At 40.3% G+C, this 15,649-nt stretch overlaps 1 protein-coding gene across 1 annotated transcript in view; it reads left to right on the top strand.

Annotated features, from left to right (window-relative positions):
* Nucleotides 1-15,439, top strand: part of LOC122090627 (uncharacterized sugar kinase slr0537) — a 30,407-nt gene extending 14,968 nt beyond the window's left edge. The window contains exon 5 of the mRNA XM_042660265.1: nt 14,858-15,439. Coding sequence (XP_042516199.1) covers nt 14,858-15,311 — 454 coding nt within the window. The 3' untranslated portion in view covers nt 15,312-15,439. The remainder of the gene's footprint in view (nt 1-14,857) is intronic.
* Nucleotides 15,440-15,649: the final 210 nt, after the last annotated feature.

Here is a 15,649-nt window from a genome sequence, read left to right as displayed (position 1 = left end):
CTTTGTTTCTTACTCTTATTTGTATTGTTTGGGGTTATAAACTACGGAGTTAGTTACTTATAATCTACTCTTGCATTAAGTGGTATCAGAGCTACGGTTGAAGAAAGCTCCAAACAATCTATCAGGGCCTAACCGAAGATGGCTCCATCAGTTCGTTACTTCGCTGGACAAATGGATACATTCTACATCCTCGATTGGTTAGATTCCCTTGCAGCTTCAAGTTGTTTGTTTCCAGTTGATTGGTTATGCTAGAGATTGGTGGAGAGTCCATGAAAAGCGACTCCGAGTTCGAGGACATGAGCCTAGGACTTGGGAAGAGATGAAGTACAAGTTAGTGACACAATACCTCCCTGTATATTTCCAAAGAAGGCTCTTCCCTCTATAGGATTCCCATCAGAATACATCCATTGCTGCCCAATCTAATGATCAACCACGTTATTTTCATGGGGAATTCCTTGAATGGATGCGTGAATTGGACATGTACTTTGACAACTACAACTTAATGGAGACACAAAAACGCCAATATGCATGTTCCCAGATGAGTGATTGTGTTCGAATGCAATAGAAAGTCCGTGAAAGGCAACTTCAAGCTCAAGAATGGAAACCTAAAATGTGGGATGAGATGCAGTATGAGTTGGCAGGCATGTACCTATATGAGCATGAACGAAACATGTACTTCCTTCCACCAGATGTCCAAAAGCCACCCACACTTGACAATAGCATGAAGGAATCATCGGCCTCTATTACAAAAGAGCAACAAGAGAAGACACCTCTGACCAGTGAACTAGAGTCAAAAGTTGAGGTTAGTGTTAAAATTTTTCCAGCCATTCCTATTGTTGAGGAAGAACTAGTCATTGATGTTCCCATCAACGAGACTCATGTGGAAGAAGTAGAAAGCAACAAGGTTGCCACAATGGACAATGAGGTTGAGACTAGGGAACTTGACACTACAACAACTGTGATGATTGTGAACAGTCAAGAGGAAGATCCTAAGGAGTTCAAGAATGAAGTTGTGTTTGAACCATCAATGAAACCGGTTGGGAACCACCAGATAGATGAACCAAAAGAGTTTTATGTTGCATTGAAGTTAGAAGAGATCAAAGGTGCATATGTAGATGACCCTATGGATACATCCAAAGATGTTGAAGTTGAGCATGTGGAGTTCGTCATCCCATTAAAGTATCTTGAAGATCGAGCTCCTCACATTCTAGACTACATCTTTATTATCAAAGAGCTACTTGAATTTTTTTATGGCTTGAAGAGGGATGTGCACCATGATATAATCACCCTCACTTTACAAAATTCAAGGACGAATTTTTTCTAAGAGAGGGCAAGTTGATGTAGATAAGTCACTTGGGCTTATTTTATGCAAATAAGCCTTGGGTTGTGTTATGTATGTGTTGGGCCTTTGATCCTATAGGTTTTCTTTGAAATGGGTCACTTTAATGGGCCTAAAATATGGGTAGAAGGTAGGAAAACGGAATTTTATTCATTAGTTTAATTAGTTGCTATTTAATTCAATAAATGCCCATTAGGCCATTAGTTGGTTGTAAAGTCCTATATGGACTATTAGTTAGTTAGTCCTACTCCATGTTGGAGTCATAAAGTCAAGTCCTAGTCCTATTTTGAATTCCTAGTTGTAGTAGGAGTGTCTAGTCTTATTGGGAAACTAGCTCCTAGTTGTAGTAGGAGTGTCTAGTCCTATTGGGAAACTAGCTCCTAGTATTAGTATGATTGTAAACTTCCTCTCTATAAATAGAGAGGCATATGTTCCATTATTGGACAGATTTGAATGAAAAAAAGTTTGCATTTATGAAAGAAAGTTTGTAACTAAATGCTTAGAGTAGCTGAGATAGTTGTGGGTGAGAAGCCCAGGCTGAGATAGCCACTTCCTTTATTCTCTTTCGCCTTTCTCAACCCCCCATCCGTTTTATTCTTCTTTTTTTATTTTATTTGTTGTAACATTCAAGAGGTATAATTCAGATTCTGATAAAAATCTGCAGAAATTAGAACCGATCTAGTGGGAATAGAGAGAGATCGATCTCCTCTCTTTCTCTCTTTTGTACTCTGTTCAGCCAGGTCTTCAATCAGGGTATTCCAGGCCTCATAAGGGTCCCATGATCCTTACGTAGTCACTGTTGGAAGCATTCAGCTGCTGTTCTTGAAGGTTCTTCTCAGTTTTCTCTCCTAGGTTAGAAAATCAAAAAAGTTTGTAACTTCACAACCAGCCGTCAGAATCCTCTCAACTTTGGGGGTTTTTATACCCTCCTTAGGGACTATCTACGCCCAAGAGTGCAACTCAATCGGACTCCTACAGCCCTGGCCGCACCTCTCTCTCTCCAGCTCTATAACAGGCCTTTATCTCTCCTATCGGGTTAGGTTTTGGGCTGGTTTTGCTCCTATATGAGTATTGTATCCATGAGGATTTATTTGATGGTATTATTTCTTTGTTTCTTACTCTTATTTGTATTGTTTGGGGTTATAAACTACGGAGTTAGTTACTTGTAATCTACTCCTGCATTAGGAGGTTTGGGAGGTCACTTTTGGACAAAGACTCTTATTCAAATCATTGATCGCTATTGCTAGGAGCACATAACAGAGGACGTCGATCACATGATTAAAAGATGTGTATGCCAGCTTGTTGAGGGAACTAAAAAAAATACAAGTTTGTCATCACCTTTACCTGTTCTTCACACACCCTAGTTGGACATAAGCATGGACTACCTCTTACTCGTGAAAGATATGATTCTATTATGGTGGTAGTTCGTCGTTTATTTTTTTGCCTTGTCACAAGACTTTTGATGCTTATCACATTGTTAAGATATTCTTTAAGGAATCAATGCAACTACATGGGTTACTGGAAACTATTGTCATTGATCATGCCGTTAAGTTTATGAGTTACTTTTGGAAAACACTGTGAATGAAGACTAACACCGAATTACATTTTTCAATCGCATTTCACTGGCAAAGGTGGTAAATGGAAGCTTGGGAAACTTGTTGAGGTGTCTCGTTCAAGACTATAAGAAAACATGGCCAGCCATCCTCCACATTGCTGAATTTGTATATAATAGCTTTGTGAACATGACATTGGACATACTCCATTTGAAATACTTCGTAGAACTCAACCTTGACCACTTATTGATCTTGTTCTGCACCCCAAGCTCATATCAACCTTGAAGCTGATGAGTTCTTGTGCCATATTACTGAGGTGCACACATATGTTTGGTGATAGATAGCTTTGAACAATGATGTGTACAAGGCTACAACTGATCGTCATTAACGATACAAGTTCAAATCCAAAGACATGGTGGTGGTTCGTGTTAATCCCAAGAGGTTTCAACCTGGTGCTAACACAAAACTCCCCATAAGGAAGGTGGATCCCTACAAGGTGCTAAAACGAGTGGGACAAATGCTTATTTGCTTGATAATATGTCAATAAGAAATATTTTCAACGTGGCTGATCTCTAACTATATGTTGAGGCAAAGGATGCCATGAGTTCAATCTGTGATTCTTAATGGCTTTTATGTTTTGGTGATTTCATTCCATTTGTGCTGGCTGCTTACTTGATGCACCAATATAAAAGTATAAAAGAAAGTATAAAAAGATAAGGGTAAAAGGAAAGGTAAAAAGAAAAGGGGGAGGGCACCTACCACCTTAAAGTTCTGTTATCAACGATTACAGACAAGACACAAGACATAAATGCCAAATGACAACATAAACATATCTCAAACAACGAACCAGATCTAATAAATATCATACACAAACAAGAAAAGGCCAAGCAAGATGGAACAAAGATAAAAATAGAATATTGCTTAGATAAAGATGATTAGCGTGCATGCACCCCAAGCAGGGTTGGATGAAAGTAGTAAGCTATAATTTTGGGAGCATATGGATGACTTAATGCATGGTTTTAGTCCAGATGAAAAGATTATCTTGGGAGGGGACTTGAATGGTCACATTGATAGAGACAAGGGAGGCTATGAAGAGGTTCATGGAGGATATGGAGTTGGTGAGAGGAGTGAAGAGGGGACCTTAGTTGTAGACTTTGCGACAGCCTATGGCCTACCTATTGTGAAGACATTCTTTGCTAAGAGAGGAGCATTTGATTACCTACAAAAGTGCATACCAGCCAAATCGACTTCTTCCATACTAGAAGGTCCAATAGATTGTTGTGTAAAGATTGTAAGGTTATACCTGGAGAAAGCTTAACATTTCAGCATAGACTGTTGATCTTGGATGTGTTTCAGTGTGTCGAAGCATAAGCCAAGGAAACATGTTTGCCCTAGGGTTAGGTGGTGGAGATTGAAAGGAGATTCATTGATGTTCTTTATCGATAAAGTGGTGAAGCAAGGAAAGTGGGATATTGTAGGAGATGCTGACCCAATGTGGATTGAGATGATGGATTAAAATCGTTGCGAAAGAGATCTTAGGGATGTCTAAGGGTACTCGGCTAGCCCTTAGGGAGACTTGGTGGTGGGATGACCCTTAGAGAGACTTGGTGGTGGGATGAGGAAGTGTAGTAGCCATTAAGCTTAAGAAAGACAGTTTTAAGATTTGGCAAAGGACCAGGGAGGTCGAAGATCAAGTGAAGTATAAGGCTGCCAAAAACTGAGGGGAGAAATATTGTGGGGAAAGCACGGGCGAAGAAGTATGAGGACTTGTACAACAATCTAAATACCAAAGGGAAAAAACCATCATAAGATATAACTAAAATTCGAGACAGGAAGAATATAGATTTTGATAATGTTCAATGTATTAGGAATGATGATGGTAAGAGTATTTGTAAAGGATGATGACATTAACAAGAGATGGGTTGAGTACTTTTGCATCTTACTAAATGGGGACAACATATGGGGGAGTAATGTGAGTATACATCATAACAACACACATGTAAAAGAAGCCCTGAGAAAGATGAAAGTAGGTAAGACATTATGATGTAGATGCACATTATGGAGGGAAATATGAGAGGAAGAAGGGTCCAGCCTTAGTCCACCTGAGTGGCTAGGGTCCAGCCAAGGAGCTAGCCGAACCCCTACTTAGTTCACCTGAGTGGCTAAGTATAAATAATGGCCCAGTGAGCCCATCAGCTAGGGGGATAATTAGTAGTTGTTTTGATTAATTAGTTGGCCCATTGGGCCCATCGGGTTAAGTGGTATGTCGAGTCCAAATTATTTTAGGACTCTATTTGTTTTCCACATAGGTTTATTATTCCTAGTCTAATTTTGAATTCCTAGTTGTAGTAAGAGTGTCTAGTCCTATTTGGAAACTAGCTCCTAGTAGTAGTTTGATTGCTATTCTGCCTTCTATAAATAGAGGAGCCTATGTACTCATATTTTCCGATTTGAATAAAGAAAATTGTCGTCATTATGTTAAAACAACTGAGACAGTTGTGGTTGAGAAGCCCTGGCCGAGACAGCCACTCCTCCCCACAATCTCCTATTTCTTTCCTTAATTTCTGCAATTATTTTTCTGTTTTCTGTTTCTTTTACAGTAGGGTTCGATTTCAGAATTCAGACTTAATCTTGGGAGCCAATCGATCTCTTCTTTTGGGAAATTCTGAGGTCTGATCTGCAGGGCCTTTTAAGGACTGGTTCAACTCTTCAAGGGGGCACTCGATCTCTATTGACAGCTGCTCACTTCTGGTTTTTTCTGTAGTTTTTAATTTTCTCTCTCCTAGGTCAGAAAGCAAGAACCTTCATAATTCTGCAACCAGCCGTCAGAATCTGCTAATATTTGGGGGTTTTGTTCCTCACATCTGGGCCTACAATCGACCAGAAGATCAGCTCCATCTGAGGCCAGACCAGCCAGCCGCAGGTCCCACTCTTGGACCCTGCGCAGGTCCTTCTCTCTCCTCTGTTTTGGTCTGTTTTCTGTTTTTTTTTTTTTGGTATTGAATTGCTTGTTTGCTTTGTGGGATAAATTACTCCTGTGAGTGTTCTTCGAGGCTGCTGTTCTAAGGTCTATTACAGTGATACTAATTGGGATTGTGCTTGCGGGGGTAAGTTCTTGAATCTACTCCTGCATTACACTAGGCCGGATGAGTTACCAATTTGAAGTGTGGAAGGGTTTGAGAGTGTGTGGGCTTGCCTGGCTAACCAAATTGTTATTATGACCACGAGAAAGATGTTTGATGAGTGAAAGAGTATTGTAGTCCTACGAAAAAAAATAAAATAAAGGTGATATACAGAGTTGCAATAACCATAGAGCCATAAAACTTATGAGTCATACTATGAAATCATGGGAGAAGGTCATCGAAGTCTGCATAAGAAGAGAATCTAGTGTCTTGAGGAATCAATTTGGTTGATGCTTGGAAGATCCACGACAAAAGCGATTTACCTTCTACGAAAGCTCATAGAAAAATAAAAACCCTACAAAAAGGATCTTTATATGGCTTCATCGACCTAGAAAAGGCCTATGATAGAGGCCACAGATAGCTAATTTGGCATGCATTGGAGAAGAAAGGGTTGTCTAGTATGTAAGTGGACATAAGACATATATGAGGGCGTGCTGACTAGTGTGAGATCTATGGGATGTCATAGTAGTGAGTTCCCAATTATCATTAGGTTACATCAAGGATCTGCTTTAAGTTCCTATCTGTTTACGCTTGATGATTTAACCAATTTAACTAAGAACGTTCAAGGACAAGTTCCATGGTGTATGTTTTTTGCCGATTGTATCGTTTTAGTGGATAATACGGTGGGGGGACTAATGATAAGTTGGAGTTATGATGCTTAACCTTGGAGTCGAGAGGTCTTAAGATAAGTAGAAGATGACAGAGTATAGGGTGTGTAACTTTAGTAGCTCAAGGACAGATAATGAAGTAGTGAAACTTGAGGAGAGAGAAATTTCGCAAAGCGACTGTTTTATATATTTGGGGTCAACTATTAAGAAGGATGGTGAGATAGATGTTGATGTCTCATAGAATTAAAACAGGACGGATGACGTGGAGAGGTGCATTTGGAGTGTTGTGTGATCGACGTGTTCCTCTCAAAGCTTAACGAAAAGTTTTACAGGACAGTCGTAAGACCAACTATGTTGTATGTGGTGGAATGTTGGGTAGTTAAGAAGCGTAACGTAGAAAAGTTGAGTGTAGCAGAGATGCAGATGTTGAGATGGATGTGCGGCAAAACTAGGAGAGAGAGAGAGCAAGGAATGACAGGGTAAGAGCTGAGTTGGGAGTGGCCTCAATTTAGGACAAGCTTTGAGAGCGCTGCTTAAGATGGTATGGCCATGTGCAAAGGAGCCCTTGGGATGCTCTAGTACGGAGGAGTGATCAGATCCAGTTGGAAGGAGGTAGAAGAGCTAGGGACAGGCCTAAAATGACCATTGATGAGTTGGTAAGGAAAGACATGCAGAAACTAGGTTTAGACCCTAATATAACATCAAACAGAGCTGTTTGAGGGCAAAGATCCATGTTGCCAACTACGTTTAGGTGGGATGGCCTAGAGGTGTTACATTGCCTTGTTTCTTTTCTTTTTCTTTTTCCTTTTTCCTTTTTCTCTCATCTTCATTTTATTGTTTTTCTTTGATAGGTCCTTGTAGCCAACCCCATTTAGTTGGGAAAAGGCTGAATTATTGTGAAAAAAATTATGCTCTTCCAAGTGCTTTAATGAGTATACAGGTTCCAAGCATTGTGAAGCATGTCCTTAAGCTTAAGCATCTAATTGAATGTGAGGAATGCTTGGTCTGTCAATGTGATAGCCCCCTTGTTTATGATAAGTGATTTACAGGTACAAGTACAATAATATCCTTGAGTAATATCCCGTTAAGTTGGTGCATATATGTTACACATGCCCAACTTGCACATTATAAGATGAAATTATTTACTATATATTCCTTAGTCAAGACATCTGTTAGTTGATCTCCCAACCTTAATAAAGTGACTATCGATCTCAACATGCTTGGTACGGTCATCCTGAACTAGGTTGTGAACAATACTGATGGCAGACTTACTACATATTTCAACATCATAGGTAGGGAAACAGGAAGGGCCAAATCTTTCAAGAGTCCCTAAAGCCACATCAGTGCAAAATTCAGCTTAAAGACTGAATCGAGCCACTACAGCCTACTTCCTACTCCTCAAAGTAACCAAGTTGCCTCCCACAAAAGTACCATTACTTGTAGTGGATCACTGATCATATGGAGAGCTGGCTCAATCAACATCAGTAAAGGCCTAAACTCTGAGATAACAAGATCACCCTCTTTCTTGGTGCAGACTTTATGTAGTGCATGATTCGAAATACAACCTCTAAGCGTGTAGAATAGGGCTCGTGCATATACTGGCTTACCAGGTTAACTGCGAAGGCGATGTCTGGATGAGTATGGGCTAAATAAATCAGCTTTCCTACCAGTCACTGAACTGTCCCTTGTCCACTGGATCACCAATTTTACTAGAGAACTGGACATTTGCCTCTAAGTGAGTATTTGCAAGCTTACATTCGAGCAATCTTGTTGTGGATAAGAGATCGAGAGTATACTTCCTCTGCGACAAATAAATACCCATGGTGGAACGAGCAACCTCAATACTAAGAAAGTAACGCAGCTTACCTAAGTCCTTGATCTCAAACTCTTGACCTAGGTAGGTCTTTAAACGAGAAATTTCCTCCGTGTCGTCCCTAGTGATAACAATGTCGTCAACGTACACAATGAAGATGGCAATCTTGGAATGAATTCGCTTGATGAACAAAGTATGATCAACATTACTTTGGGAGTAGCCTACAGACACCATGTCTTTTTGGAATCTCCCAAACTAGGCATGTGGAGACTGATTCAATATAATGCTCACTTGAGCTTACAAACTTTGTCTTTGGTTCTTACACAAGAGTACCTAGGAGGAATTTCCATATATACTTCCTTTGCTAGTTCACCATAGAGCAATGCATTCTTGACGTCAAGCTGCTGCAAGTCCCATACGAGGTTTACTGTAGAAGAGAGAATCATGCTGATGGTGTTCATTTTTGCCAAGGGAGTCTCCTAGTAATTGAGTCCATAGGTCTGAGTAAATCCTCTAGCAACCAGCCTTGCCTTGCCTTGCCTTGAATTTGTAGTTCCATCCATGTTCTGTTTCACTGGAAGACCCATTTTCAACTCATTGTCCTTTTCTGGGGAGGAAGCAGTGCCAAGTACCAAGTATCATTCGTTCTTAGAGCTTGCATCTCATCTTCCATGGCCGCCTTCCACTGTGGCTCTTCAATTGCTTCCTCCCAATGCTAAGGAATGGAAACATAAGACAAGGACACAAAGGTGTGATATGAAGAGGAAAGAGCTTCCTATGAAACAACCTTAGTAATAGGGTGTACAATCTCTCGTTCCCTTTCAAACAACAATAGGTAAATTGAGAGGGGTCAAAAAGTGAATCAGAAACAATAGGGACATTAGAAAAAGCATTACCTATGAAAGAGGTAGGGTCTGGATCAGGAGATGGCAGTTGGCCTGATGGGGCAAGTGTTGCTATGGTGGTATCTATTTTCTATTCATGACTCCGATGGACGTACTTTTTCATGGGCAAAGCTAGAGTGGGCTGAATTGGTTTCTCCCCCTGAAGAGAAGCATCAATAGGAACAACATGAAGGAGAGGAACAGCTAGAAGCTGCACATCTTTACCAAACATAGACGAGTTCCCCCATGAAGAGGTGCCGGAGGGAAGTAAGGAGCAGACTTATGGAATACGACGTCCATATAAATAAAGAGCGGGCGAGTTGGTGGGTGGTAACATCGGCACCCTTTTGGGTAGCAAGTAGCCAATAAACGCGCACTTGAGTCCTCGGTGATCTAAATTGCCATGGACATTGCGATTCTGGGCGAAATAAACATAGACAAAGACTTTTGGAGGTGTAAGGAATGTGGAGGAACCCTAGAGAACTGTAGTCGGAGCTTTAAAATCAAGCACACGAGTGGAAATCCGATTGATGAGATAAGCAATAGTCATCACAACAGCACTCCAATACTAAGAAGGAACTTTCATCTCAAAGAGAAGAGCTCGGGCCACTTACAAGAGATGTTTGTTTTTGCGTTCAACAACACCATTTTGAGGCGCCGGTGTATCAATGCAACTGGTTTGATGAAGAAAAGGTCACAAACCAGCTATAACAATTAATGGAATTACGAGCAGGCCCCAAACATCAAAGTAAATCAACAAAAATGGAGAACATTTATTAAGGTGGGAATAAACTGACTTAGTTTGTTTGGCCAAAACATAGGCATTAAAAAAAAAAAAAAAAAACCTCGGTGATTACAATGTTGTAATAAATTGGGAAAAATCCTAACTAAAGAGCCAACCGGCGGATGGCCTAAATGTCTATGCCAAAGAAGTAACTCAAATACGGGGGTAGAAGGAGAACTAGTTTGTTAAGTTTGACCAAGTGAAGGAGTATCATCTTAAAGCAAATAGAGACCATCATGCAGCTTACCACAGGCAATCGTTCTCTCTGTTGCCAGATCCTAAAAAACACACTGAGAGAGAAAAAAAATGTCACTTTACAATTTAGATCATTGAAAAGACAACTAATAGAGAGAAGGTTGGTAGAAAAATCTGGAACATGAAGCACAGTTTGTTAAGCTTGACCATCTGAAGGAGTATCATCTTAAAGCAAATAAAGACCATCATGCAGCCTACCACAACCAATCGTTCTCTCTGTTGCTAGATCCTGAAAAACACAGTGAGAGGGAAAAAAAAAGGTCACTTTACAATTTAGATCATTGGCAAGACTAATAGAGAGAAGGTTAGTAGAAAAATCTGGAACATGATGCACAATTGCTAGAGGTAAGGAAGGAGAACAATGTATAGAACCCTTTTCAGAAACAAAAAGGAAACCATTTGCAACCTTAACCTTGTCCCAACCTGAACGGTGAATACTGTTGAAAAAGGCTAGAAGAACCAGTCATATGATTAGTGGTACCATAGTCAATTATCCAAGGACGAGAGACAACGATGCACAATGACCACCAAAAGAAATGCCTGAGGGAGAAAGATTGGAGTCAGAGGAAACCAGATTCGATGTAGATGCAGGGGTAGGTGTAGCGAAAGGTGTCGGACGGTCAGGGACATTATGCCGTGAAACGTGGCAATCTCTTCTCGAGTGAGATGAACCGGTGCTAGCAGTCACAGAGTCAGAGGCTTCAATATGATTAGTAGCCTGGGAAGTCTGACTACGACCCTTGCCTTTGGTAGATGCAGAGCGGCCGTGGAGCGTCCAAAAAAATTCCTTGGTATGACACTCCTTCACACAGTAGTCACATCGAATGGGTTCCTTATCAGAAGAGGAAGGATCAGTAGTTTGAGTGGGACTAGTGTGGGATGGAGGATGAGATCCAGAGAGTGAGGCTGAACAATCAGGAGTAGTAGAAGGCTATAACATAGCATTATGATGGCTGTCCTCCACTTGAACCAATGAATAAGATTGTTCCAAAAGGTAAGGAAAAGATCATGGCTAAGTACGTGGACTTGAATTTGATCATACTCAACATTCAAACCAATCAAAAAATCATATACACAAAATTGATCCTCACGTTTCTTGAAGTTAGTAGCATCAACAGTAAGTAGCTTGATAGGTGTTATAAAAGTCAAGCTCCTACCACGGGGTGCACAACTCAGTATAATACTAAGACAAGGTGAGGTCCTTTTGCTTGGTTTCATAATGGTGCTTGTGCAAATAATAAACCTGGGCAGCATTCCCAACCTGAGAGTATGTGTCCTGAGCTACCTACTAATCTTTGCTGCAGTATCCAAGAGAAGGTAACCATGGGCAATTTGTGGTTGCATAGAATTCAGAAGAAAAACCATGACCAATGAGTTATCAGAACTCCACTTTGTCTGAGCCTGGGTGTAGTAGGCTACACTGTTGCGCATGTCAGATAACCCGTTTAGCCACAGGCATTAAGGGAGAGATAGAAAGCATGGGACCACATCAAATAATTTTTCCAGTCTAGACGAACAAAGCTAACTGGGAAGTTCCAAGACTTTGTGCTCCTATACTAGCCCCTTCAGATTTAGTCGATTTAGTGGTAAGTTTTGACATAGTGACCACGTAAGAGAAGTACACATGGATGGAGATAGATGACTAGAACAAGCCACAAATCCCTGTCTCACCAATAATAGGCAGCACCATCACCTAAAAAAGCAGGGTAAAAACCCTGAAACCCAAAAATTGATACAGGGAGGAATACCCTATTTAATCGATTTTGGCTCTCTTTTGGAAAACGAACCACACAACAGGTAAAGGTGGCTAACGCAAGCCACAATGATAGCTGCTCAAAGAACCACCAAAGAAGCCACAATTATAGTTGCTCAAAGAACCATCAAGGATAGATGCATCAAACAGGGATAAAAAACCCTGACATCAAAATCGATTTGGGAAAATAACCTTAGAAGTAAAAATTGACTGTGGGAGAGGGCCTCTCAGATCATAGGAAAGAGACTTGAGAGCCCAAGTGTGAAGGAGAAGGCTCTTGGTGACCTAGCAAAGGCCACCGAGAGTAGGGAGAAGGTGAGAGAGAAGGTGGTGATGGAAGAATGTGGTGGAAGGTGGAGAAGAGAGATGAAAAGAAAAAAAAGAAGGGGGTGACGGCTAGGGCAGAGATCCCAAGGATGATCTCCTCGGTAAAGTTTTTGTTTCATGGTATTATGTATTTAAAGCACTTAATCAAAGCATAATGACATTTAAAGGATAAGGGGGGGAGTGAGGTCGCCTTATGGCTAAGGCAGTCAATTTTTGATATATATCTTTTTAAGCTTTATATGATTTTTTTTTTCTACTAATTTCTTCTTTCTCATTGGCAAGTGTATTCTATTAACCTACACCCTGCTACATGGGATCTAGACTACAGATAAAAAGAAGGAAAATTTACATCCACCTCCCCTCGCGTTTGCCTTTATTACGTCCTCCCCCCTCGAGTTTCGTTTATTACAATTGAACCCACCAAACACCTTACACTATGATAAAATCTTTTGAGGGCCAGTCCCTTAAGTGGACCTATACCATTGATTGAATGTGAGGAATGCTTGGTCGGTCAAAGTGACAACCCCTTTATTTATAATAACTTACAGGTACAACTGTACAAGTACAATAATATCCTCAAGTAATATTCTTAAGGACAAATTTACCCTTATAGCCATATTACAACATCAAATTGAAAGATATCAAGCCTGCTCAAGAGACTCTATCATGGAGTGGTGGAGCACATACTTGAAGATCAAGTCAAGCCATCCATGAGGATTTAAGCAACTTGAGCCAAGATTGGAAGAATTATTTTAGTTTGCTTGAAATGGAATCTTAGATGTTGGTTTTCATTTTGTATTTATTTAGATGATCTCAAGATGTAATGGTCCCGTGTGCTCAGGCTCAGCTCATGCACCTATAGACTTAAAATCGAATACCTAAGTAGGTGGTTCATAGCGTTGACTAAGTCAAATTGGACCTAAATGGTTGACATTCATCATGAACCTTGACTTAGCCCTTTGGGTAACCATAATAGACCTTATATTGGTTCAGCTTTTTTTTATTTTTATTTTTATTTTTTTTATTTTTTTATTAGAAAAAAAAAAAGATGGAGAAATGCCTCCACCAAACGAAATTTATTTGAAAAATCTAAGAAAGTCCTTGCTACTATATTGGTTCACTTGGCATGGGTTAAGAAACAGTTAGAAAATGTGTTCAAGTGATATGATTTAAAATTGATAAAGGCCATTGACAGCAAAGATGGTCGATTGAGCGACTGTTCGGTTCTGCTTGGAGCGCTCCACTGTGGAGCATCATAGTGGTCAACTGGTACATGATCCGCTGGTCACCGAGAGCACCTATAAGTTGACATACGTTGATACAGCCGACCTATGGAATTTGAAGAGGCATTCTCTGCAGTCTACAAGACGGCGGCCGACTGGCTCTGAATAGCAGTCAACCGGAATTAAAAAAATTAGATCTGTTTGAAAACATTATAGCTAGGTCTTTTACTGATGGAATTTGTTCTATAAATAAAGAATGGCTTGAGTTAAAAAAAAAAAAAAAAAAAAGAAAAAGGAAGAAGGTAGCAAAATTGTGTGGAAACTTTGCTGCGATATAAAACTTGAAAATTCCACTGCTTATGTGATCCAACTTTCAAATCTGATGAGCTATTGAGCAAAGGAGGCTAAGAGCTAAAACTTACAAATCAAATCAGCCATTGAGCAGGGGGATCAATATATGAACTTCAACCTGCAAATTTGCTGGTAAAAGAGGTAACTTGTGTTTTGGCCTTTGAGCTATTGTGCATCACTTTTTATATTGATTGTGTGGTGAAGGGTATTGAAGCCCATCACTTGTGCGTGAGGTGTTTCTCTTACTTTGCAAGGAGAGTGTTAATCTCGGAATAATCTTGGAAGAGATTCTTGTGTGTGGGTGTTTCTCCTACCTTGCAAGGAGATTGTGTTAGTGGAATTTCAAGCCGGCAAGGGCTTTGGAAGTGGATTTAGGATGGTATTGAGGCCTTGCCGAACCACTATAAATCTTGTGCCTACACTCTCTTTTGCTTATTTTGGATTATGAGTATGATGGATGGTCATTGTTTTGCATGGTCAGCCTCCATTTGCATTATGACACAAACATATCTGTATTTATGTATAATCCAGAACCCATTACTCATAGGGGTCGTTGCTTGGAGCAATGGAAAAGGGCTTTTTCCGCCTGCGTAGTGGTGCAGGTTCGAGTCCTGGGAACCAGCCTCTCTGTAAAGGGGGTAAGGCTGTCTACCTATATACCCTCCCAGAACCCTGCTTAAGTGCGGGAAGCCTTTGTGCACTGGGTAACGGCCTTTTTTTTTTCCAGAACCCATTACTCATATCTTCATATTTCTATAACCCTCTCTCTGATCTTTTCTTCTCAGGGATATCATAGGGAAATATGCAGACATAGTATTTGCAAACAGTGATGAAGCAAGAGCTTTCTGCCACTTCTCCTCGAAAGAGAGTCCTGTATCTGCTACAAGGTATCTGAGCCATTTTGTACCCCTGGTCTCTGTAACTGATGGTCCTAAAGGATCTTACATTGGTGTAAAAGGTGAAGCCATATACATACCCCCTTCACCATGTGTACCTGTTGACACATGTGGTGCTGGAGATTCTTATGCTTCTGGGATTTTATATGGTATATTACGTGGCGTATCAGATTTGAAAGGTATGGGCACACTAGCATCAAGGGTTGCTGCTGTAGTTGTTGGACAGCAGGGGACTCGCCTCTGTGTTCAGGATGCAGTTAAGTTGGCAGAGTCATTTGCATTTCAAATCAATAGCTCCGGTGTTCACTTCGATGTAGGATCAGATCATATCTCCAGTTTCTAATCTTGTCAGTCAGCTTTGTGATTCTAATTTGTTTTCTGGCCGGAATATATATATATATATATATATTTTTCATGTAATTATATTTATGTACATTCTTATACTTACGTTTATCAAATTTTGTAAATTAATTCTGTTCCCCCTCCCCCACCCCCTTTTCGTTTATGTGTGAATTGAGAGAAAAAAAAGAAAGGAAAAAGAACAAAGAAAAGGCAACCCTACTACCTTCTTTGGACAGTCTAAAAGAAAGGGAGGGATCCCTAACTCAAACAGGACAAGCCCTGCGATTACAATCTGAAAAGAGGAAAACATTCATCCATTCAATATCTGAAATACACGTT

This window comes from Macadamia integrifolia, chromosome 10 (assembly GCF_013358625.1).
Source record: "Macadamia integrifolia cultivar HAES 741 chromosome 10, SCU_Mint_v3, whole genome shotgun sequence".
Taxonomy (NCBI): domain Eukaryota; kingdom Viridiplantae; phylum Streptophyta; class Magnoliopsida; order Proteales; family Proteaceae; genus Macadamia; species Macadamia integrifolia.
This window is presented reverse-complemented; position numbering and strand designations above follow the sequence as displayed.